Source organism: Muscardinus avellanarius, assembly GCF_963383645.1.
Source record: "Muscardinus avellanarius genome assembly, chromosome: 1".
Lineage (NCBI taxonomy): Eukaryota > Metazoa > Chordata > Mammalia > Rodentia > Gliridae > Muscardinus > Muscardinus avellanarius.
The window spans coordinates 45370383-45395340 of record NC_137786.1 but is presented as its reverse complement, the minus strand read 5'-3'; the positions used below and the strand labels follow the sequence as shown (position 1 = coordinate 45395340).

The following is a 24958-nucleotide window of genomic DNA, read 5'->3' as shown; positions in this document are numbered from 1 at the left end:
CTGTGTATAATACCTAAGAATAAAATCTGGACTCTTTCTGTCTAGCAAGCTGTACCACCCAATCAGAACTTTACATGCGTATTAAATCAGATTGTTCCTGGATATGGGGTCATAGTACCTTTCTCAAATGTTTATGATCCACATTCCTTACTTTTCTTTATCATTTTGCATTAACTTATGACAGATTTATCAAGTCTGTTGGCTGTCTCAGCACCCAATACAAAAAATAAAAGTTGATTTTATGTTGTTGTTTTTTCTCCTATATAACCTTATAATTTTGTTACAGACCCTTTACTTATATCTTCCACTAGACTCTGCCCACAAGTAAGCTAAGCAGTTTTGCATTCAGCAATATGTGAGTTACCTTCATCCAGTCCTTCTTAAGCATACTACCTTGTTTTTTATATTTTGTTTTCTGGTAACTCATATTTCTATTCTTTAGATCACAGTGATTTTTTAGGGCTAATCAAAGAAGGTAATAATTGTCCATACTTTAGTGTGAATATGGAAACAAAACTTGATTTTAAAATATGTTGCTAGTTGGGCATGGTGGCGTACGCTTAGGAGGCTGAGACAGGAGGATCGCGCAGGTTCGAAGCCAACCTCAGCTACTTAATGAGGCTCTCAGCAACTTAGTGAGACTCTGTTTCCAAATAAAATACAAAAATAGGTTTGGGAGTATAGTCTAAAGGTAGAAAGCCTCTGGGTTCTATCCCCAGCACCACACACACACACACACACACACACACACACACACACACACAAAATGCAGCTAAACAAAGTTGATAAATGGTTTCTGGATATTTTTTCTTACAGGCACAGTATCAGTTCTATATCTGATTTTTCTTGTTACCTTGAAGACTATTCGCTTGGGATTTCATTTGGAATTTCATTGGTTTACACCAACAGAATTTTTTGTACCAGGTAAAGTGTTTTGGCAAAATAAAAAAATAATAAATTACAATGTGTTATTTAATTTAACTTGTCATATACTATTCTAAAAAATAATTTTTTATGTTCAACATTGTTTATTCTGTTAAGCTAAAAGCAGGATTACAGTTAGAATTTCTTTGGATTTCTTGGAATTAGGGCCTCTTGTCATTTCTGCTTAAAGTTCATTTAATTTACAATGCAATTAAAAAATAACTCATTCTCTAGATTTTATAATAAATATACCCAGAGAATATCTGAGACTTAGAACATGGACAAAGATGTATGTAAATACTACTATTCATTAAATCATTGTTTCCTATGGGGTGTGTGTGTGTGTGTGTGTGTGTGTGTGTGTGTGTGTGTGTGTGTGTTACTGAGAAGTAAACCCAGGGGCATTCTACCTCCAAGCTACACCCCCTAGTTGTATTTTTTATTACTTATTTTGAAGCAGGGTCTCACTAAATTGCAAAGGGCCCCACTAAATAGCTGAAGCTGGCTGCAAACATGAGATTTTACTGTTTCAGCCTCCTAAGTACTGGGATTACAAATGCATGCCACTATACCCGGCTCCTTTTTTTTTTTTTTTTTTTTTTTCTTTTGGTGGTACTGAGGTTCCTGGAAGCCCTTCTACCTCCGGGCTACACTCCCAGACCTATTTTTACATTTTTATTTGGAAACAGGGTCTCCTAAACCAGCACACGTGGCTGGCTTCGAACCTGCGCGATCCTCCTGTCTCTGCCTCCCAAGCGCGGGGATTACAAGCGTGCGCCACCACGCCTGGCTTTTTTATTTTTAATTACTGGGTTTTAGATTGAAATTGTGATTATTAAGTGTTTTCTATTCCTTTTTTTTCTCATGATTATGACTTGGGAATTTCATCCAAATATAGGATATCGTGGTTATAAGAAAATCATCATGAAACAATCTGAATAGTGCTAAATAATTTTCTAAACATTAGAAAATGGAAGTGGCTATTATATAAGTATCTTAAAACTAGTGATGAAATAATCCACAATTCTATCGTTGGTATAGGAAGAGTGCTTCCTTCCCATTCTTCAACCATTGATTCAGGCAATCAGAAATTCAAGTCTCTTCACTATCTACCACTCCGTTTTATTTTGTTGTTGTTCTTGGTAGAAATTTCTGGGTTTTTGAGGTGTCTAGAGTTGGTGGTCACAAGACATTGTTGTTTATATTACTGTGGCTACTCGTTTTCAGAATACACAACTATGTAGCTTTGATTTATTCAGTGGCCACGAAGATGCAAAAGTCAGTATAAATTTGGCATAAAGTAAGTACTGGGACCTAAAAAGCACCCTTCTTTATGAGATTGTATTTAAAATTGGACACTGATGAAAATGGCAATTTTAAGCAAGTTCTTCCATTAATTGACAAAAATAGTCTATAGAGTATTATTTTCTAAAATTAGGTCGATTGAGATTTATAAAGAATCTTAGTGATGAAAGTTTCTGCTAATGATAGAACATTAGAAATAGAAGGAAAGGGACAGGATAAGTAGTTATTTAGAAAACAGAAAAAACATTTAAATGAAAACACATTGAAGTAATACTTATATTGTCATTTGTTTCACATTGCTTCATTTTTAAACTGATAAGAACAGATTTTACGCTTGATCTACGCCAAAAGGCCAAGAAGCGATCACATCACTTTATTTTTAAATGGCATAAAGGGGGAATCATAGGATTAAAAGGCTTATATTAATAATTATGATCCTGAAATTAATTACTATATTGTGATGAAGGAATTCCTCAACAATGAAAATATGTCTTTTCCGTAAAGACCAGTTTAGAATCAGAGGGATTTAAGCTGGGCATGGTGGTGTATGCTTCTAATCCCAGCACTCAGGCGATTGGGACATGAGGATCACAGGTTCATGACCAGCCTCAGCAATTTAGCAAGATCCTGAACAGCTTAGCAAGACCCTGCTTAAAAATAAAAAATAAGCCGGGCGTGGTGGCGCACGCTTGTAATCCCCGCACTTGGGAGGCGGAGACAGGATCGCGCAGGTTCGAAGCCAGCCACACTGGCTTAAGAGACCCTGTTTCCAAAAATAAAAAATAGGTCTGGAAGTGTAGCCCGGAGGTAGAAGGGCTTCCAGGAACCTCAGTACCACCAAAAAAAAAAAAAATAAATAAATGAATAAAATAAAAAATAAAATAGGGCTGCGGAGTGTAGCTCTGTGTTAAAATGCCCCTAGGTTCAAGCATCAGTACTAAAAAAAAATTTAACTAGGCTTGGTGGCTCACACTTGTAATCCCAGCACTTGGGAGGCTGAGACAGAAGGATCACATAGGTTCAAAGCCAGACTCAGCTGCTTAGTGAGGCTCTCAGCAACTTAGGAGACTCTGTTTCCAAATAAAGTATAAAATAAGTCTGGGAGGATAGCCCAGAGGTAGAAAAGCACTGGGTTCCACCCCCAGTACCATCAAAAAATTTAAAAAGTAAAAAATAAATAAAACACCAGGGGTACAGTTCAATGGTAGAATACTTGCCTAGAATATGCAAGGGCCTGGGTTCAATCCCTAATACTACAAAAAATAATTTAAAGGAAGAAAATTATTTTTGTTCTGCATGATGGTGCACACTTGTAATCTCAGTAATTGGGAGGCTTAGACAAAAGGGTCACAGGTTCAAGGACAAGTCTCATCAACTTAGGCCCTTCACAACTTAGTGAGACCCTATTTAAAATAAAAAATAAGGACTGAGGATGCAACTCAAAGGTAGAATGTCTCACGTTTCAATCCCCATTACCATACACACACACACACACACACACACACACACACACACACACGTTTGTATATATATACACACACACATACATACATTTATATGTTTTGTGTTATATGTATTTTTTAAGTTTTTTGAAATACCTTTGAGGGTGGAACCCAGGGGCTTTTCTATCTCTGGGCTATACTCCCAGACCTATTTTATACTTTATTTGGAAACAGGGTCTCACTAAGTAGCTGAGAGCCTCACTAATTAGCTGAGGCTGGCTTTGAACCTGTGCGATTCTCGTGTCTCAGCCTCCCAAGCACTGGGATTACAAGCATGCGCCACCACGCCTGGCTTTCTTTTTTTTAATCATGCACCGTCAAATTTTTCCTTTACTAAGCTATTTCTACCAGTTACAAAACTATTTCCCAATCTAAAGAGCAAAACTTAATGTGATCTCATTATTCTCCTCTATTGCTTTCCTTCACCTTCAGTCCTGTTTTATTTTATTTTGAACCAGTATCTCTGAATTGTTGAGGCTAACCTCAAACCTGTGGTCTTCCTGGTTTTTTGTTTTGTTTTGTTTTGCAGCACTGGGGGTTGAACCCAGGGGCATTTTACCTCCAAGCTACATCCCCAGCCCTATTTTTTTATTCTCTATTTTGAAACAGGGTCTCACTAAGTTTGCAAGGACCTCACTAAGTAGCTGAGTCTGACTGCGAACCTGCAATCCTCCTGCCTCAGTCTCCCAAGTACTGGGATTACAAGTGTGCACCACCACACCCAGCTGTGATCTTCCTGTTTTATCATCCTAAGTATTAAGAGTTATAGGTGTGCATGCCACTGCACCAGGCTAAATGATCACAAGCTTGAGTGGTTGTTCACAACCATTCTGTGAAGTAATCTACTTGTTTTATTCAATATATTATGTAGTAATCATGGTATAAATGTTATTTTCTTGAAAAAGGATGTTTTCCTCACAAAGAGGTATATAGAAATATTCATAGTAGCATTAATAGTACTCAAAAATGGAAACAAAGGCGAGCATGGTAGCATATGCTTGTAATACCCGCATTTGGGAGGCTGAGACAGAGAGATCATGGTTCGCAGAGAGCTTCAGCTACTTAGTGAAGCCCTTTGCAACTCAGACCCTGTTTCAAAATAAAGAATAAAAAATAGGGCTGACAGTGTAGCTTGTAGGTAGAATGCCCTTGGGTTCTATCCGCAGTACTGTACCCCCCAAAATGGAAACAGCACAATGTCCATCACTGATAAATGAATAAAGTGTGTTATATCCATACAATGGAATATTATTTGGCAATAGAAAAGGAATGGAGTGTTGTGGCTGTGGTTGTCCACTTCTGTGAATATATGAAAAACTAACTGTATACTTTATATGAGTGAAATGTATATGAATTTTATCTTGATATCACTGCTTAAAAGAATCTGAGTTTCAAGAAATTTACTCAAAATGTGCTTTTGTTGTTTAATTGCAAAAAGATGGCTATTTACCCATTCTTAATTTGACAAGTTAGAGATCTAACAGTGATAGAACTGATTTAACTAGAAAAGGTAGGAAAGGACCAATTAACAAGTTACTTCAAAAGATGTCTTAGAAGTAATAGAGGTTGGTTGCTCTGTCAGACAGAAGAGGCCAACCATATTGAAAGGAGCTTACATACTTGGGAGACTGAGACAAGAGAATAGTGGGTTTGAGGCCAGCCTCACCAGCTTAGTGAGGCACTGTTACAAGATTAAGAAAACTTGTTCTGGGGGTGAAGCTCAAAGGTGAAGGGTTCCTAGATTTAATTCCCAGTACCAAAAATGTAGAAAAAGAGCTTACTGAAAACTAATAAATATTAACAGAAAGCAAAATCATTCTTTAACAATAGTTTAAAGTAGAACGTTGGCCATTACCATGGCTAAGAGTTCTTTTTGTTGTTGGGGTTTTTTTTTTGTTGTTGTTTTTTGTTTTTTACTAGAGAATGCACTCAGGTATATTCTACTTCCAAGCAGCTAAACCTCCAGTCCTATTTTATCTTTATTTTGGAACAGGGTCTCGCTAGGCTAATGAGAGTCTCACTTCTTGTTGAGGATTTCCTCAAATGTGAGATCTTCCTGTCTCAGCTCCTAAGTACTGAGATTACAGGCATGTGCCACCGTGCCCAGCAAGAGTTCTTTAATTCTGAAAACAAGTGAATGCCTCCAATGTATGCCACATGGTAGTATTACATGAGACACAATTGAGCACCAAGACCAATGTATTGAATTAACAGTCATAACAAAGATAACACTAGAGACACGGTAGTAGAGAGGAATTGTGTGTGTGTATACATAGACATATATATATATATATATATAATATATATATATCAGGAATCAAAATCTGAGCATGGTGGTGCACACTTGGGAAGCTGAGAAAGGAGGATCACAGGTCCCAGGCCCACTTCAGCAACTTAGTGAGGCCCTCAGCATACTAAATGAGACCCATTTTTCAAAATAAAAAGGGCTGGCTGGGTGTGTAGCTTAGACGTAGAGCACTCCTGGGCTCACTCCTCAGCACCAAAAATAAAATTTGGGGGAAAAAAAATACAAGGAGTCAAGAAGGGTTCTTAAAAGTTTTAAGGGCCAAAGGCATTATTTAAATGAAATTGGAGATAGGAATATGCCAAGTCAAGGAAATATGTTTAAGCAGTAGTTAAGACCTGAAATAACATGCCTTGTTTAGGAAATTAAAGAGAATTTGAATGGCTAGAGTACAGTAATTCTTGTTGAGAAAGTGGTAGGAAATAATTTTTTAAAGGGAAAAACGAAAAGCCCCTTTATAAACTAAAAATATCTTTGGAGACCAAGTATGAGACTCTCCTTCTCGACTCGGGAGATAGTTTTCTGTCTTCAAAAGACAGAATAGTCTTAGAATTTTCTGCCTTAAAGTAGAATTCATATGAAGCTGCTATAGTCAAATACTGACCCTCCCCACCCGCCCCCCCAAAAAAGGAGGAAGGATGAGGTAAGAGGTGTTTGGCCTCGTTTATTCACTGTTCTGAATCAGCAGAATATGCAGCTATGATGGTGAAACACCATCAGAACCTCGGGATAAGTGCAGCCTAAGCACAGCAAGATGGTACTTGAGAACTGGGTGAATTAGTGATTCAGGGCCTGAAGCTCTGCTCACTGCCTTCTTTCTTAGACCACTTCCAATAACAACGATGTCAGTTCTGGTTCTCCTGCAAGCAGACACCAACATGAAGTAAGAAGCACACGAAGACTATTGGGGCAGCACGTAATGAGAGATGAAGGGATTGGGGGGCAGGATGCGACTACATCAGGCCACAATGTGGCTCAGAGCTCTAGGAAAGAAGGTGAATTGAGCAGAAATAGATCCAGAAAGTCTTAGCCAACCCATTGTGAAGCTCTGGTTTAAAGGTCACTTGTAGAGGAGCGCAGGGTTAGGCGAAACTTGTCGGGCCCTGCCATGACAGCTTCAGTCTTCAGCTTGAAGCTGCCCAGTAGTCGTGTGGCTGCGCGTGCTCAGGGCAGAAGACCCACCAAGGGCTGCAGTGGATGGCTGTTGTGTAACTCAACTCCCTGCTGCCAGAGATCTGAGTAGTATACCACCATGGCTGTCACAATATAGTTTTATATTATCTTTAAATCAATTGGGCATGTTAATAAAGTTATTATCGACCAAATTTATGTTATTGTGAACAGATCCTTTGTCTTCTTATAGCTGCTAACCAATCATTACAGGTATATAAGAAAGTTGTTGCTGGGCATGATGATACATGCCAGTGATCCCAGTACTTGGGAGGTTAAGATAGGAGGATCTAAGGTTTGAGGCTCTATTTCTTTTTTTTTTTTTTTTCTTCTTTTTTTTGCAGGTCTGGGGATGGAACCCAGAGGCATTTGTCCTCCGAGCTACACCCCCTGCCCAATTTTTTATTCTTTATTTTGAAACAGGGTCTCACTGAGTTGCAGAGGGCCTCACTAAGTAGCTGAGGCTGTCAGCAAACCACGATCCTCCTGTCTCAGCCTCCCAAATGCTGGGATTACAAGTGTGTGGCACCACGCCTGGCTTTCTATTTCAAAATAAAAAAATAAGACTAAAAGTGTATCTCAGAAGTAGAATGTCCTAAGTTTAATCCCTAGTAACCACAAAAAGAAGGAAGAAAGAGAAGGGTGGGGGGAGAAGGTTAGTAAGTTAGTTGTTGGGTTTTTAGCATTTTTTTCTATTTAGCTACCTTACTTTGGATTTTTACTAAAGAGTTTTTCAGTTGTTTCTCTGTCAGAAATATCAAGTAATAAGTTCATCTGCAAATAATAATTTTGTATTTTTTAAAATGGCTCCTCTGATACATAAGTGTTTTGTGGCTTGTTGATCTGAAGTGATCCCAATTCATCAACAGATTAAGGGGGAAAAAGTGGGAATTGTTCCCAATTTTATTTTATTGCTGAGATGTTAAAAAAAAGATTATAAAGAGAAAAAGGAGAAGATTTGCCCAAGAGAAATACACTTTAAATTCCTCTCATGATAAAAAATTTAGATGAAAGTTAATATGCAAACAACAAACTTGATAAAAATAGAGTATATAACTTTGTGGGGTCTTACCTACTGTTTTCCTTTACAGCTAATAATGCTTGATTCTCTTTCTTTCTTTCTTTCTTTCTTTCCTAAAATGATATAGCAAAGTCAAAAAACTTTTCTTCATTTCTACTTTTACTATTTACACTAAAGTGTCCCTGAAATGAGCTGCTCTTCACTTTGCCACCTGTTTTCCCTAGACCCAGCAGTATTTTCAAGTGAATCACAGTCTTATTCTACATAAAATTAATTTCTCACATGTCTATTAGCAAGTCTCTAAACAGATTGGTAGAAGTTTTTAAATGTTATTTTAAAATAACATATTTATGTAGAGAATTTTAAAATAAATCTTGTTAACCCGGGATAACTACTATTTGTGTTTTCTAGAGATCCTTTTTTTTTTTTTTTTTCCTTCACATCTATACACAAACTTTTGTGTGTGTGTGGTACTAGGGTTGCTGGAAACCCTTCTACTTCCGGGCTACACTCCCAGACCTATTTTATACTTTTTTAAAATTTGGAAACAGGATCTCTTAAGCCAGCATGGCCGGCTTCGAACCTACATGACCCTCCTGTCTCTGCCTCGCAAGCACAGGGATTATAAGTGTGTGCCACCATGCCTGGGCACACATGTCTTTTTGTAAAAATAAAAGTAAAATCATGCTGTTCAGGCTATTTGATTCATGAACATTTGTCATAGCATAAAATCTTCCTCAACAACATGATTTTTAAATACTGTATAGCACGGTACAACTGTTATCGAGCTACACCCTCCCCCACCCTATTTTTTATTTTTTATTTTGAAACAGGGCCTCACTAAGTAGCTGAGGCTGTCTGTGAACCACGATCCTCAGGTCTCAGCCTCCCGAATGCTGGGATTACAAGTGTGCGCTACCACACCCTGCTTACTTCTAGTATTTTTAAGCAATGGGTTTTAGATTTGTCATAGAGTAATATCGAATGCCAAATTATTCCCTCTATGATTGTAGAGGTAATTTTTCTAGCAAACTCAGGTAGTAGAACAGAAAGAAATTTAGAGTCAGAGAGACCCTGAATTTGAATCCTGCTCTGCCACATACTAATTATATAACCTCAGATGGAAATAAATAAAGTACATATACACAATAAACATTTCTTGATTTATTTTCTTATTGCTTGTAAGTTCTTTGCCCAAGTATAATGCTGACCTTAAGGAACTTTGTAAAGATGTTTTAATGTTCTTATTTCCTGGGCATAATGAGAGACAGCTGATTTATATTGTCTGCTAATATTCATTTTCTACTTGTCAGTTCTGACTTGCTTTTGTCTCTTTTTCTCCTAGAGATAAGACTTCAGTTTCCACAGCTGACTGGAGTGCTTACTCTTGCTTTCTTTATTCATAATTGTATCATCACACTCTTAAAAAACAACAAAAAGCAAGAAAACAATGTGAGTAATAACCTAAGGCACTTTGTGTTCCCTGACGATACACTCTGTAAGTCATTGTTTGACACACTTTATATTTGGGGTACAATTATGCAGTTTGTTTCAGGGTCTTAATTTTTAGAACCATTTTTAAACCATACAGTAGTGGTCAACAAACTTTTTCTGTAAAAGTTCAGATGGCAAATATTGTAGGTTTCACAGACTATATGGTTTTGTCATAACTACCCAACTCTGCAGTTGTGGCGTGAAAGCAGCCATGACTAGATAAAGGAATGGGTGATGACTGTTTCAATAAAACTTTATTTTATAAAAAGCAGACAGATTTGGCCCATAAACATAGTTTGCCACCCCCTGCCATAGATCAACCAACACACACACAAAAAAGAAGTTACAGCTAATGAGCCAATAGTGGGGATAACATTACCAAAAAAAAAAAAAACTGATCCAAAAGGGAAACAAAATATAAGAAAAAGAGAACAAAGAAAACAAATAGCAAGATAGTGTATTTAAATCTAATCTGAGCCAGACATGGTGGTACATGCCTGTAATCTTAGTACCTGGGAAGCAGAGACAGAAGGATTGCAGGTTCTTGGCAGCATAGCAACTTAACAAGACCGTCCACAACCTAATGAGACCCTGTTTCAAAAAATAAAATAGGGCTTAGGGTATAACTTAAAGGCAGAATGTTCCTGGGTTCAATCCCCAGTACCACAAAAATAAATAAACCCAATTATATTGATAATTATACTAAATATAAGTGGTCCTAATACCACCAATTAAAAGAGATTGTCAAATTTGTAAAATAATAAAATCTAACTATATGCTGTCTATAAGAAACTTAATTTAAATATAAGGATATACCAATAAAAACACTAAACATAAAAGTAGAGAAGATCTATAAATATCAGATAAAATAGACTTCAGAACATATGTTAGGGATCAATATATCAAGAAAACATAATCTTAAATGTTTACTCACCAGTGACAGGGCTTCAAAATAAATAGTTGACAAACTGAAAGGTGAAATAGAGAAATCAATAGTTATAATTAGAGATTTATCTCCTGTAGTAATTGGTAGAAAAAAATAAAAATAAGTAAGAATATAGAAAGCACCAATAGCCTACTTTATCTAAGTGGTATTTATAAGTCTCCTCTCTAGCTGGGTGTTTAACTCAGACCTGTAATCCCAGTACTTGGGAGGCTGAGATAGGAGGATCTCAGGTTTGCAGCCAGCCTCAGTTACTTAGGCCATCTGCAACTTAGTGAGACCCTGTTACAAAATTAAAAAATAAAATAGGGATATAACTTGGAGGTAGAATTTTCCTGGGCTCAATCCCTAGTACCACAAAAATAATAATATTAAAATGAAGAAAGATTTCAAATAAACAACCTAACCTTTTACCTTAGGATATTTGAAAATCAGATGTTGGAGATACAGCTCAGTGTTAGAGCATTTGCTTCGAATGTGTGAGAATCTGAGTTCAATCCCCAGCACCTAAAAAGAAAAAGATACTGAGAAAAGAAGCACATATTAAACCCAAGGCAAGCAGAAGTTAACCAGTAATTTACTGCATTATCTGCAGATCTATGGCTCAGTTTGACAGCTTCTAAATCATATAAACAACAATCATGATGACGCTCTAATAGAAGACTGTGCAGTTATCATTGAAATACAGAGGAAGTAAGGACTCCCTGATTTTTGTATCAGTATAATACAAGAACTATTAAGGTTGACAGTTTTTTGAGTGTTGGGACATTTTCTCTTTAAGAGCCTTTATATCATGAGCATTGGTCACTTTCATAATAAAAATTAATGACAATTACAATATACTATAATAGTTGATATATCTGAGATCTGTATGTAATACCACAAGAATAGAGAGGCAGAAGGGGAAAACTATCCTATTGGGAAACCTTTGCATATTAGCTTTGATCTTCATCAGCTTTCCCTCACACTGTGCTTTCAGATATATTTTATTGCAGGAAGCCAGACAAAGTAATGGGATCAGGTGGTATATAATAAAGAATACCCATAGAATGATGGCTGTCTGCATACAGCTCACTCTGACACAACTGTTTGCCTTCCAGTATTTCTTTAGCAAGTCTTCCTCTGTTCTTTTTTTCTTTTAGAAATATTTTTGTCATTTTTATGTATAGAAACTCGACAGTGGACATTTATCTCCATTTAGTAGCAAGTTCCTTAGCCTTTGCCTATTCAAGTTTGGCACTGTGAGCCACAGATGAAAAATCTAGACCCCTTCACAAGTTTGCATGTCACCCTTGCACAGGGGCCATGCTAATCTCTCCTGTTCTAGTCTTAGTACACGTGCTGCCGAAGTGAGCACCTACCTCTTCTTGGACGGCATTGAGTAGGTTGAAGATGGAATAATTTTCAGATATTATAACTGGAGACTACTACCCTTTGATATGACAATAAGCATTGCTGTTGCTTTAGCCTATTTGAGTAGAAAAGTTATCCCGAAAATCAGAAATGTTCCCAAATTTCAAATGTCTAAACATTCTTATTGTGTTATCAAACTAAAAAAAATTGTGCGAACTTTTTCTAATTTATTTTCTTAGTCTTCAAGGTAATTTGTGCTTAAAATGAAAAATAAACAGGCTTACAGCCACAGTTTAGTTGTGCTGAATTGTTTGGCTGTAACTTCAGTGGTGATGGAGACAGTTTTTAGCTGTGGAATTTGTTCTGTTTGGATCTGACAGCTGGCTGTATTAAATATCTTGGAGCTTTTTACTTTCCATGGGGAGGGGAGCATGGGCTGGTGAGAACAGCCATGGAAGAAAGCAGGCCACTTTATTTAATGTGCTGTGTTTGTTTGCTGATTCCAGTAATAACATAGTGCAGCTGTTTGAACAGCTGCCTTTTGATTTCCTTTTGTTTACTATTTAGGTTTATTAAGCTTGTCTTTAATACTTATTTGTTTTCTGCTTTTTAACTAGCTTTCCTTCTTTATTGATTATATTTTAATATGTTCCACTCTTGTGATGTAGGCATGCTTTGATGTATGTAAGTTAATTTACTAAGGAAAGAACTTTTAAAATTTTGCAGATTGGACTAAAGGTGGCTTATACGTAATTTCTTGCTGTCCCTTAGCTTTATTGTTGTAATTAAGTATTTCATAACTTGGTAAGTAAATTGCCTTTTGGAATTTCAGTCATGTTAAGCCACTTTATGTTCATTTTCTAAGTCTGCTAGTAGGTTACTTAGTCTGCATACTCCAGACTAGCAAGGAAAAGGTTATAAAGTATGTAGATTATTTTTTCGGTACTGAGAATGGAACCCAGGGGCATTCTACCTCTGAGCTATACCCCCAGCCCTATTTTTTTAATTCTTTATTTTGAAACAGGGTCTCACTGAGTTGCAAAGAGCCTCACCAAGTAGCTGAGGCTGATGGCAAACCACGATCCTCCTGTCTCAACCTCCCAAATGCTGGGATTACAAGCATAAGCCACCACACCCGGCCTAGATTTTGTTTTAACTAATTTCTGTGAACAAATGGAATACCTAAAAAAGTAAATATAAGCATACACAAAGTAAAAAAGATAAAGATATTTTGTGTTTGTCAGTCTTCTTATTTACTGTGTTTAAATACTTTTGCTGCAACTGACTTACTGTGGGAATTTTATTCTGTATTTACAGGTGAGGGACCTGTGCATTGCATATATGCTGGTGACATTAACTTATCTTTATATTGGAGTCCTAGTGTTTGCTTCATTTCCTTCACCACCATTATCCAAAGATTGTATCGAGCAGGTAAGGCACTGTATACTGTCTGTATACATAAATAGGAGGCAGGATGACACAGGAACAAGATATAATATCTGAGAAAATACTCTCTACCATCTTCCTGACCGGTGGGAATGTAAGCACCTTCCCCACCCTTTCTGAACTTTAGTTTTCTTTTCCATTAAATCGTGTAATATATACTCTGTTTTATTTTTAAATGAACTCTGAAATAACATGCTACATACCAGCACCTTGTGGTGCTCAAATAAATGACTTCTATCTTTATATATATATATTTGTGTGGAGAACTGTTACAAGTGATTCTCATGATTTTATTAAAAAAAAAATCTCTAGAAAGAATCCATTGAACTACCTTATTTTCCAAAGTCCAGATCTGGAAACCGTTCTTAGTTCAGTCTCTAATGATAGACCTGACTCTTACTTAGATACTGAGTAGCAGGCACCAAAACAGAGACTATATGGCTTTTTTTTTTTTTAAGGTACTGGGGATTGAACCCAAGGCATTCTACCTCTGAGCTACACCCCTAGCCATATTTTTTATTTTTATTTTGAAATAGGGTCTCCTATGGCCATACCATCCAGAACTCACCCAATCTCATCTGAAACAGGGTCTCACTAGGTTGATGAGAGCCTCACTACTTGCTGAGGTTGTCCTCAAACCTGTGATCCTCCTCTCTCAGCCTCTCAAGTACTGGGATTGCAGGCATGTGCCACTATGCCCAGCTTCTGTATGGCTATTTTTAAAAAGAGACAAAGAGCAGGTGTGGTGGCACATGCCTATAATCACAATACTTGGGAGGCTAAGACAGAAGGATCACATATTCAAAGCCAGCCTTAGCAAATTAGGGAAAATCTATTCCCAAATAAAATAAAAAAAAAATAGGACTAGGGGTATAGCTAAGAAGTAAAATGCCCCTGGGTTTCATTCATTCCCAGCACCACACACAAAAAAAAAAGGAGGATAAGGATGAAGAGGAGGAAGAAGAAAGGAAGAAACAAAGAAAGAAAGAAACAAAGGAAGAAAGGCTTCTTTACTAAAGCGTTGTGTCAGGTTTGATGGCTCCTAGCTGTAATCCCAGCTACTTGGGAAACTAAAGCAAAAGAATTGTAAGTTCAGGGCGAGCCTCAGAGATATATTGAGGCCCTGTCTCAAAATAAAAATAAAGGGCTGGGCTCAGTGATAAGAGTGTTCTGGGGTTCAATCCCCTCTACTGAAACAAAAATTTTTAATAAAAGCTGGCTATAAGTAATGTTTTCTTTCACTTAATCCATCAGGAATTTAGGAATAGTGGTACACACTTGTAATCCCAACATTTGGAAAGTTGAGACAGGATGATCACGGTTTGAGGACGGCCCCAGCTACTTGGTGAGGCCCTTTGCAACTCAGTGAGACCCTGTTTCAAAATAAAGAATAAAAAATAGGGCTAGGGATATTCAAAGGTAGAATGCCCCTGAGTCCATCCCCAGTACTGAGGAAAAAAAGAAAAAAAAAAAAAAGAACTTAGGAATAGTATACTCTCAAATGTAACTGAAGACCCCCTCTTGAAAAACAGCATTTCACGGGTGACTTACTTTCTAGCCAGAAGAAATTCCTCTATTCCAGTATAGTGAGTTATACAGTGATTTTCTACAGCTGGATTATAAAGTTTATTTCAGCAAAGTAGTGTTAATAGTGTGCTCTCTGTAAGTAAAAGAAGTTACTACTCTTATGATAGTTTGAAATGTTCTTATTCTCTCGGTTTTCTTTTTTTATTATTATTCTTTATTTTGAAATAGAGTCTCACTGAGTTATGGAAGGCCTCACTAAGTAGCTGAGGCTGACCAGGAACCTGCAATCCTCCATCTCAGCCTCCCAAGTACTGAGATTACAAGCATGCGCTACCTACCATGCTCAGCTTTCTTGATCCCAGAAATTCTTCGGCAGCCAGCTGTTTGCTGAAGTTTTCCCTAATATGAACAATCCCGTACAAAACCCACTCTCTTGGGAATAGGGATGTTTGTGTTATTTGTATTTGAAAGGAAAAAACAAATTCTGAATGATAAAAAAAATATACAGCAAACTAAGATGAAAAGGGTTATAAGGGATTTTAGAAATAAATCCTTTACTAGTTAGTGACAGACTATAAACAGTGAAGATATTAACTGATATACTCTCACTTCATTCTGGAATCTTTACTTCGAAGCTGCTACAGCATTCAGAGGAAGAAAAGCAAGAGAGCTAGTAAAGATAAATTAGAACTTAAGTTAATTTTCCACTTAATAAAATAGACTTGGGGTTAATACTTGTACCTGATAAAGAGTATTGCCTCTCAGTCTATCTGTGGTAAAGAACAAGAATTTTTCTTGTTTTAATGTCAGATCAGTTCCAGGTTGGTACTTTTATAGTAAAACAATGAAAATATGGCAATATCAAACTTCCATAAAAGTTGCTAAGCACTTACTTTCAAGTCTATTCTTATCTCATTGAAAAAATAGTTAACAAGCCATTTTTGGTAGGTACCAGGTCACAAACCACAATTTGAGTACCACCTATGTTCAAAATAAGCAGAAGACAATCCATTTTATGAATTTGTAAGTACTGAATTTGACTTATATGTACATAATTTGTATGTGCTGATAATGACTTGTAACATTACTCATTATCTTTCTTGGATTAGAATTTTTTAGACAACTTTCCTAGCAGTGACACCCTGTCCTTCATTGCAAGGATATTCCTGCTGTTCCAGATGATGACCGTGTACCCGCTCTTAGGCTACTTGGCTCGCGTCCAGCTATTGGGCCATATCTTCGGTGATATTTATCCTAGGTAAGCTCTCTTCTCTTGACCAGCAAGATGTGTCAAGCAACAAATGACTGTGCAAACAGATCGGTTTAAAGTGTGACTGATCTTTTGCTATAAAAATTTGCCAAATGAAAGTCATTACTAAGGATAGATCATTGACGTTCCTTTCCCAGAAGAGTTTTAAATATAGAAGCCACTCCTTTGTCCAGATAAAGATGACTCCTTCCACTATAGTTAATTAGCTCTGATGCCACTTATATTTATCTTATGATTTAGTTGCTATTAATCCACACATTGCCATGTTTGTTGGTATGTGTGCTGATGAAAAGCAATATTCTTATTTTAACTATTGATCACTAATACTTTTGTATTTATTAACATATGTGCATTTTGAAATAAATCATCTGTTGTTTAGAAGTAAAGCTGAAGAAGCCGGACATGGTAGTGTATACTCATAATCCCAGTACTTGAGAGGCTGAGACAGGAGGATCACAGGTTCACGGCCAGCCTCAGTTACTTAGTGAGGCTCTCTGCAAAGTAGTGAGATCCTGTTTCAAAATAAAGAATAAAATAGGGCTGGTGATATAGCTCAGAGATAGTGTCCCCGGGTTCAATCTCCAGTAATAACATAAAAAGTGAAAGTGAGATATATAACAAGTTTAAATTCTTACTTGACATATAATAAGTCTAAATTACAACAGTAATTTTTTTTTGGGGGGGGGGTGGTACTGGAGTTCCTGGAAACCCTTCTACCTCTGGGCTACACTCTGAGACCTATTTTATATTTTTATTTGGAAACAGGGTCTCTTAAGCCATCGAGGCTGGCTTAGAACCTACGCGATCCTCCTCTCTCTGCCTCCCAAGCGCAGGGATTAAAAGGGTGCGCCACCACGCCTGGCTACAACAGTAATTTTTTTTTAAATCCTACAGGTTTATTATTATTATTATTATTATTAATTATTATTTTGGTGGTACTGGGGTTCCTGGAATCCCTTCTACCTCCGAGCTACACTCCCAGACCTATTTTATACTTTTTTTTTAATTTGGAAACAGGGTCTCTTAAACCAGAGAGGCTGGCTCCCAACTGCGCAGTCCTCCTGTCTCGCCTCCCAAGCGCGGGGATTACAAGCATGTGGGCCCCCCCCCCCCGGCCTTAGTAATTATTTTTAATATTTTTTTAATTGAAAGTAAATGTTATACATTTAATCTGTATTTGGTGCCCTCTTCCCCCCCCCTCGTTTCCCTTCCCCCCTCCCGATACTTAATACCCAGGCTAACCTTGCTATATTCGTACTTTTACACCTATTTGGAAATAGCCGCTCATCAATCAAGTTCAGCCTCCTTCCTCTCTTAGTTTTCCATTCAAACTTTGCTGAGATTTCCCTTCCATTATCTGGAGTCCCTCTGGTATCCCCAGTGCTCACTCGTTTGGGCATATTAGAGGAAACATATGTCCCTTCTCTTTCTGTGTTTGGCTGATCTCACTTAACATAATGCTTTCCAGCCCTTTCCATTCTTACAAATGACGTGATTTTGTTCTTCTTTATAGCTGAATAGAATTCCATTGTGTGTATTTCCCATAACTTTGTAAACCATTCATCTGTTGATGGGGGCCTAGGTTGTTTCCAACTTTTGGCTATTAAAAATTGTGCTGCTATGAACATAAGTATGCATATATTGCTGTGGTTCTCTGTTTTCAACCCCTTTGGAAAAATACCCAGGAGTGGTAAAGCTGGATCATATGGTGGATCTATTCCCAGTTTTCTAAGGAATCTTCACACAGATCTCCATAGTGGCTGAACTAGTTTGTACTCCCACCAACAATGTAAAAGAGTTCCTCTTTCCTCACATCCTCGCCAGCATTTATTATTGTTTGATTTCTTTATGCTTGCCAATCTGACTGGGGTGAGATGGAATCTCAGTGTAGTTTTGATGTGCATCTCCCTGATGGCTAATGATGAAGAACATCTTTTCATGAATCTATTGGCCATTTGTATCTCTTTTGTAAAGTGTCTATTCATTTCACTTGCCCATTTCTTGATTGGGTTGTTTGTTTTGCTAGTGCAGAGTCTTTTGAGTTCTTTGTATATTCTGGATATTAGCCCCCTATCGAAGTGGTGACTAGTAAAGATCTCCCATTCTGTAGGCTTCCTCTTTAGGTTCTTGATGGTTTCCTTTGACGAGAAGAAGCTTTTTAGTTTGATGTTATCCCACTTGTTGATTCTTGCTTTAATTTCCTGAGCTTTGGAGGTTTTATTGAGAAAGTTATTGCCCTGTGCCTATATGTTGTAGTGATGAGCCTATGTTCTCCTCTAATAACTTCACAGTCTCTGGTTTAATTTCTAAGTCTTTGATCCATCTCGAGTTGATTCCTGTGCATGGTGAGATGTAGAGGTTTAGTTCCATCTTTCTACAAATGGATAGCCAGTTCTCCCAGCACCATTTGTTGAAAAGGCTGTCTTTTCTCCAGTTTGGCCCCTTTGTCAAAGATTAATTGACTGTAGGTGTATGGATTTGTTTCTGTATCTTCTATTCTGTTCCACTGGTCAGTGTACCTGTTATTGTGCCAGTACCATGCTGTTTTTACTACTATTGATCTATAGTATAGTTTGAAGTCTGGGATTGCCTCCTGAGTGATTCTTGTTGCTGAGAATTGCTTTGGCTATTCTGGGTCTTTTCTTTCTCCATATAAAGTTTATGATTGCTTTTTCTAGGTCTGTGAAGAATGTAGTTGGTATTTTAATGGGAATTGCATTGACAACATAATTTTTAAACTCTTATTGGACATGAGGGAATCATAAGCCCCTTTGAAATTCTGTTTAAAGCTAGTTACCCTCTTCCAAGAGAAATCTCCATATATGTCATTTTAGAGTTCTCCTGAAGTCTTCTTGTGGACCTCCAGTGAACTCCTATTCCTATATGTTTTAGTATAGGTTCATCGTAGTGAAAAATACCTGGTCCTATTTTATTTTCAGTACTGGGGATAGAACTCAGGGGCATTGTACCTCCGAGCTACACCCCCAGCCCCATTTTTTATTCTTTTTTTCGGTACTGAGGATGAAACCCAGGGACATTCTATCTCCAAGCTACACACTCAGCCTTTTTTTTTTTTTTTTTTTTTCTTGGTGGTACTGGAGATGGAACCCTTCTATGTCCTGGCTACACTCCCAGACCTATTTTTTATATTTTATTTGGAAACAGGGTCTCTTAAGCCAGCACGGGTGGCTTCGAACCTGCACGATCCTCCTGTCTCTGCCTCCCAAGCACGGGGATTACAAGTGTGAGCCACCACGCCCGGCCTCAGCCCTATTTTTTATTCTTTATTTTGAAACAAGGTCTTACTGAGCTGCAAAGAGCCTCACTAAGTAGCTGAGGCTGTCTTCGAACCGTGATCCTCCTGTCTTAGCCTCCCAAATGCTGGGATCACAAGCATGCGCCACCATGCCCAGCTTTATTCTTTATTTTGAAACAGGGTCTCACTAAGTTGTGGAGGGCCTTACTAAGTAGCTGAGGCTGTCTGCAAGCCATGATCCTCAGGTCTCAGCCTCCCAAAAGCTGGGATTACAAGTGTGCACCACCACACCCGGCTTACCTGGTCCTATTTTATTGCGAATAAATTATTTTAACAGAAGAAAACTTCAAAAGAAAATTTGAAAGAAATTTACATTTACAGTAACCAAACTAAATAAGTGCTCTTAATCACTTATTGCTTGAAGTAAACCGATGTAGTCTGTCCTTCAGTGAATAATTTTATCTATAACATGTTGGTTTTAAAAGGTAGCAAAATTCAAGAGGTAACAGGTCTCTAAGATTGATAAGTAGCAGCAAGCTACAGCTCTCACATTGCTAATCTAGAAAACAAACTCAGTAAATACAAGATTCCTGATGTGTTCATGCTCTGGGCTTTTTTTTTTTTTTTTTTTTCAGTACTGGAGATGGAATCTAGGGGCATTCTACCTCTGAGCTACACCTCCAGCCCTAATTTTTATTCTTTATTTTGAAACAGGGTCTCACTGAGTTGCAAAGGGCCTCACTAAGTAGTAGCTGAGACTATCCACGAACCATGATCCTCCTGTCTCAGCCTCCCGAATACTGGGATTATAAGAGTGTACCACCACTCAAGGCTATTTTTTAAAGGGATTTTTTTTTCTTTCTTTTTTTTTTTTTTCTTTTTGGAACCAGGGATCAAACCCAGAGTGCTGCACCTGCAAAGCAGGCGCTTTGCCACTGAACTACATCCTGGCCTCTCAAGGTATTTTGTGAGGTTGGGGGTTAGGGATTTAATTTATTTTGGGGGTTTTTTTGGTGTGTGTGGTACTGGGGGTAGAACCCAGAGGCTTTCTACCTCTGGGCTATACTCCCAGACCTATTTTATATTTTATTTGGAAACAGGGTCTAAGTTGCTGAGAGCCTCACTAAGTAGCTGAGGCTGGCTTCAAACCTGTGCAATCCTCCTGTCTTAGCCTCCCAAGCACAGGGATTATAAGCATGCACCACCACGCCTGGCTCAAAGTTGTTTTTTAATAAAACTATTTGCTGAGACTGAACTCAAACCTGCAATCTTCCTGTCTCAGCCTACCAAGTACTGGGATTATAGGTACAGTAATCTACCTATCGTCCTTCCTTCCTCCCTCCTTCCCTCCCTCTTCTTTCTTTCTTTCTTTCCTTTTTTCTTTCTTTCTCAACCTTAGGGGGTTTGGCAATAAAGAATACAGATTACAGGTAGATGCTGTGTCCATGTTAAGGGGCCATGTAAGGCATTTTTACCCACCATTGCTTTTGAGAATCAAATAATGCCTTGTGTTATTATGCAAATAATTTTTACTCAGGGACTTCCTGAAAGGGTATTACAAAACCCTTGGACTTTATGATCACACATTGAGAACTACTACTTTGGAAAATACACAAAGTTGGATTTTTTTTTTACAGTATAGAAATAACAGACCCAGCTGGTATCTCATTATTCCAAAGCAGTTTTAAGGTTGGAGTCCCTGGATAGATAGTACGATCCTTAAGCCTATTATCTTTGTGATGTATCAGTATATATGACTAACCACTTATTTGTATAAGTAATTTTTTTTAATTCTTTCTGTAATATTTACCTGGGATTAATTAACCTCTGATAATTTGGGCGAGAAGCTTGCTCTGATGTGTACATTAAGCATGTGAGGTTCGTGGAGAGTGATTATTTCTTGAGCATCAGTATTTATAAATACTGTTCAGAATTAATTTCTAAAACTTGAATCATTAATAGTTAAAATGTTTAGTAAATATTCTGTTTATGGTAGAATAACTTTAAGTGGGTAAAAACCTGTCTGTATTGCCCTTCCCTTAATATAAACTTATTTTCTATTATAAATGTAAGTAAACATTATACATCAAGCTAAATGGTAGAAAAGAGGAAATAATACATGAAATCTCAAATCCTAATGTAATCACTACTGTATTTGGTGTATTTTCTTCTGATAGTTTTTCAAATGTTTTTGGATTGTATTATGTATTGAAAATTCAACTTTTTTCTCTTTGTGTGGCATTGAAGATTGAACGCAGGGGCATCCTACCTCCTACCTGTACCCCCAGTCATATTTACTTTGTATTTGGAAACAGGGTATTGCTAGATTGATGAGAGTCTCTCACTGTTTGCTGAGACAGTCCTCAAACCTGCAATCCTCTTGTCTCAGCCTCCCAGGTACTGGGATTACAGGTACAGGTACCACCAGATCAAGTTCAACTTTTCTCTTTTATCCAGCAATTTTTCCCGAATTGCTTAGTGATTTTATTTACTATCTAGGTAATAATTATGTTATTTAATAACTTTGTGTTTGGACAAATAAATTGTTGCGTTGCTTGTTATATCTAGAATTCTGCTATTTTCCATAAATATCTTTATATTAATAGCTTTTTTCATGTTTTTTATTGTTTTCTCAAGATTTTCCAGATAGGATTTATATGTGAAAGAATGCACTCAGATACATGCTACCAATTTGTGCCTATTTTATTTGGCCTATTTATATAATTGTATGAAAGGCCAGTTTCACTGTCTTGTGAACAGAATTGAATACTATTGTTGCCTTCTGTTTTTGCTGTGAGTTTATTGGCAAGCTTAAGACAGTCATTTTAAAGATGGTAAGAGTGAATTTTATTCTCACTGGTTGTAGTTTGCCTATTTCTATATATTTTTTTCTTTCCTTGTAGCATTTTCCACGTGCTGGTTCTTAACCTGATTATTGTGGGAGCTGGTGTTATCATGGCCTGTTTCTACCCAAACATAGGAGGAATCATAAGGTACTGCCCGTAAGGAATTATGTCTTTTTGTACATTGACCTTTGTTTTTAGGCTTACCCTGTTGTTGTTTTAGTTGTATGAATTTTTTTAATTCATAGCGTTCAGATGTAGTCCCTGATAGCAGGTGATGTGATCAGTAACTTCCAGTTTTATTTTGTCCTGGTGGAGAACTATCTAAAAATGCCTTTATCCCTTAGTCTCAGCACCTTTCTCTTTCTTTTTCTTTCCCTTATCATGTTCTACTGTACTTCCTTTCTCTTTATCCAAAATAAAAGATTATTTTTAATATATGACTTCTTGGGAATACCTCCAGAAGGTCCTTTTAAGTCAAAGCTCCATATTAACTTTCATAATCTATTTCTATTCAAAAACATATTCATTGTCAATTAGAGTAAAAAAGTAAGAGTTTAGATCTCAGTTTAGATCTTAATATTATTTCTTTCTCTTTCCTTAATATTCTTTCCCTTAAAAAGTTGTGACATGCTGGGCATGGTGGTGCATGCTTGTAATCCCTGCACTTGGGAGGCAGAGACAGGAGGATAGCGCAGGTTTGAAGCCAGCTGCGCTGGCTTGAGAGACCCTGTTTCCAAATAAAAAAAAGTAAATAGGTCTGGGAGTGTAGCCCAGAGATAGAAGGGTTTCCAGGAACCCCAGTACCACCAAAAAAAAAAAAAAGAAAGAAAAGTTGTGACAGGGCTGGGCATGGTGGCACATGTCTGTAATCTCGAAACCAGCCTCAGCAACTTAGCAAGGCTCTTAGCAACTTAGTGAGACCCTGTCTCAAAATAAAAAATAAAATCAGTCTGGGACTGATTTTATTAAGTCAGGACTTAATCCCTAGCACCACAAAAAAAGTTTTGACAGGTAGGGTAGGAATAAAGTTGTGAACTCATATTCTCATAAGAAACTGGGGTTCAGAACAATCGGCTTTCTTTTCCTTAATATAGACAGCAGGGCTGAGTCACTTTTTTGAAAATCCTTACCTAAGAAATAAGAAAGGAGATTATTAACCTAATGCTTACTGGATATAATGGACCTGCCTGTTCCTATTAAGCCGTTTCTCAGGAACACTGGGAAAGGGAGAGAGAGAGTGCCTGTTTCTCTGTGACATTTCATGTGTTGGTATTTTTGTTATTATCTTGGGTAATTATGCTGAATGCCACAGAGGCACTCATCTGTTTTTGTTCTTAAACAGATGCTAACAGTCCCTCACAAACTCAGAATATGTAATTAGTTTATAAAGATCAAAGATAGAAAGCCTGTCTCCAGATATGTCTGAGGAAGTAGCCACAATCACTGAAACACAGAGGACGTATGGGGATTTCAGGGGTGAACGTAACTGTGTGTCAAGCAGATGCTACAAAGATGAACAGGAAATAATATTTTATATTATCAAGTAAAATCAGTTTTAAACCCAGTGTCAGCAGTAAATGAATCAAAAATAATCTTATTGCAATATGAAACTGAGGATGATTTGGGTTTTACTGTATTTACTTAATTATAGACCAGAAAATGCAAAATGCAAGATGAATATTAACCTTCAAAGCTTTTATTTTGCAGATATTCAGGAGCAGCATGTGGCCTGGCCTTTGTGTTCGTATATCCATCTCTCGTCTATATAATTTCTCTCCACCAAGAAGAACGTCTGACGTGGCCTAAACTAATTATTCATGTTTTCATCATCGTTTTGGGCGTAGCTAACCTGATTGTTCAGTTTTTTATGTGAAAACTGTTTTCTCGGGATCTTTTATGGTAATCTCGGCATTGACAGCGGCTCGACATAAACTTACTTGTAAATGCTGTTGTTCTGTAATTTGAAATGTTTTTCTAAGATAATTTGAAAACAGGGAAATAATGGTCCATTAATGAGTATGTTTTTATTAAAGTGGGAAAGTGGGCAATAAGAATGACCTTGATCTCTTTACCTCTCTCATACTCACTTATCTCTTTATTCTCATTTGCCTTAGTAGGAAAAATCACGCTGGGCCAGGCATGGTGCCGCATACCTGTAATCCCCTTTGCAGATTCACAGCCAGCCTCCACAACTCAGTGAGTTGCTGTTTCAAAATAAAAAAATAAATAGGGCTGGGGAATACAGTTCAGAGGTAGAATGCCCATGGGTTCAATCCTTAGGACCACTAAAAAGAAAATCATACTGGGTTTTGCTTGTAGAAATATAAGGCAGGTAGATTCATTTTAGCTACCATAAGGATTCTCAGGGTGTCAAAGCATTTCCTAGCATATAACTAGATCTTGTTTCTGTTTTATATTTCCATATACTCGCTTTTATTTTCTTATTTGCTAGACCATTTTTACAGTTGCCTAAACTTCTACTGCTTGGTACAGTAAACCAACTACCTCATTTTTAAAAAGAAGTTTTCGTGACATCAGTGTTAATAGAATGAATTCTTAGCTCAGTCTTTAATATCTTTTTGAAGAAAAATTCAAA

At 37.3% G+C, this 24958-nt stretch overlaps 1 protein-coding gene across 3 annotated transcripts in view; it reads left to right on the top strand.

The window, feature by feature from the left end:
* SLC38A9 (solute carrier family 38 member 9) overlaps nt 1–24235 on the top strand; it is a gene marked incomplete at both ends in the record, with an annotated part of 57996 nt that extends 33761 nt beyond the window's left edge. For 2 of the 3 annotated variants that reach the window (XM_080710077.1, XM_080710076.1), the window contains 6 exons: nt 817–924; nt 9573–9679; nt 13335–13448; nt 16100–16248; nt 22420–22509; nt 24070–24235. In XM_080710077.1, the coding sequence (XP_080566203.1) occupies nt 817–924; nt 9573–9679; nt 13335–13448; nt 16100–16248; nt 22420–22509; nt 24070–24235 (734 nt within the window). The remainder of the gene's footprint in view (nt 1–816; nt 925–9572; nt 9680–13334; nt 13449–16099; nt 16249–22419; nt 22510–24069) is intronic. The other variant, XM_080710078.1, reaches the window with a different exon arrangement.
* Between the last annotated feature and the right edge of the window lie 723 nt (nt 24236–24958).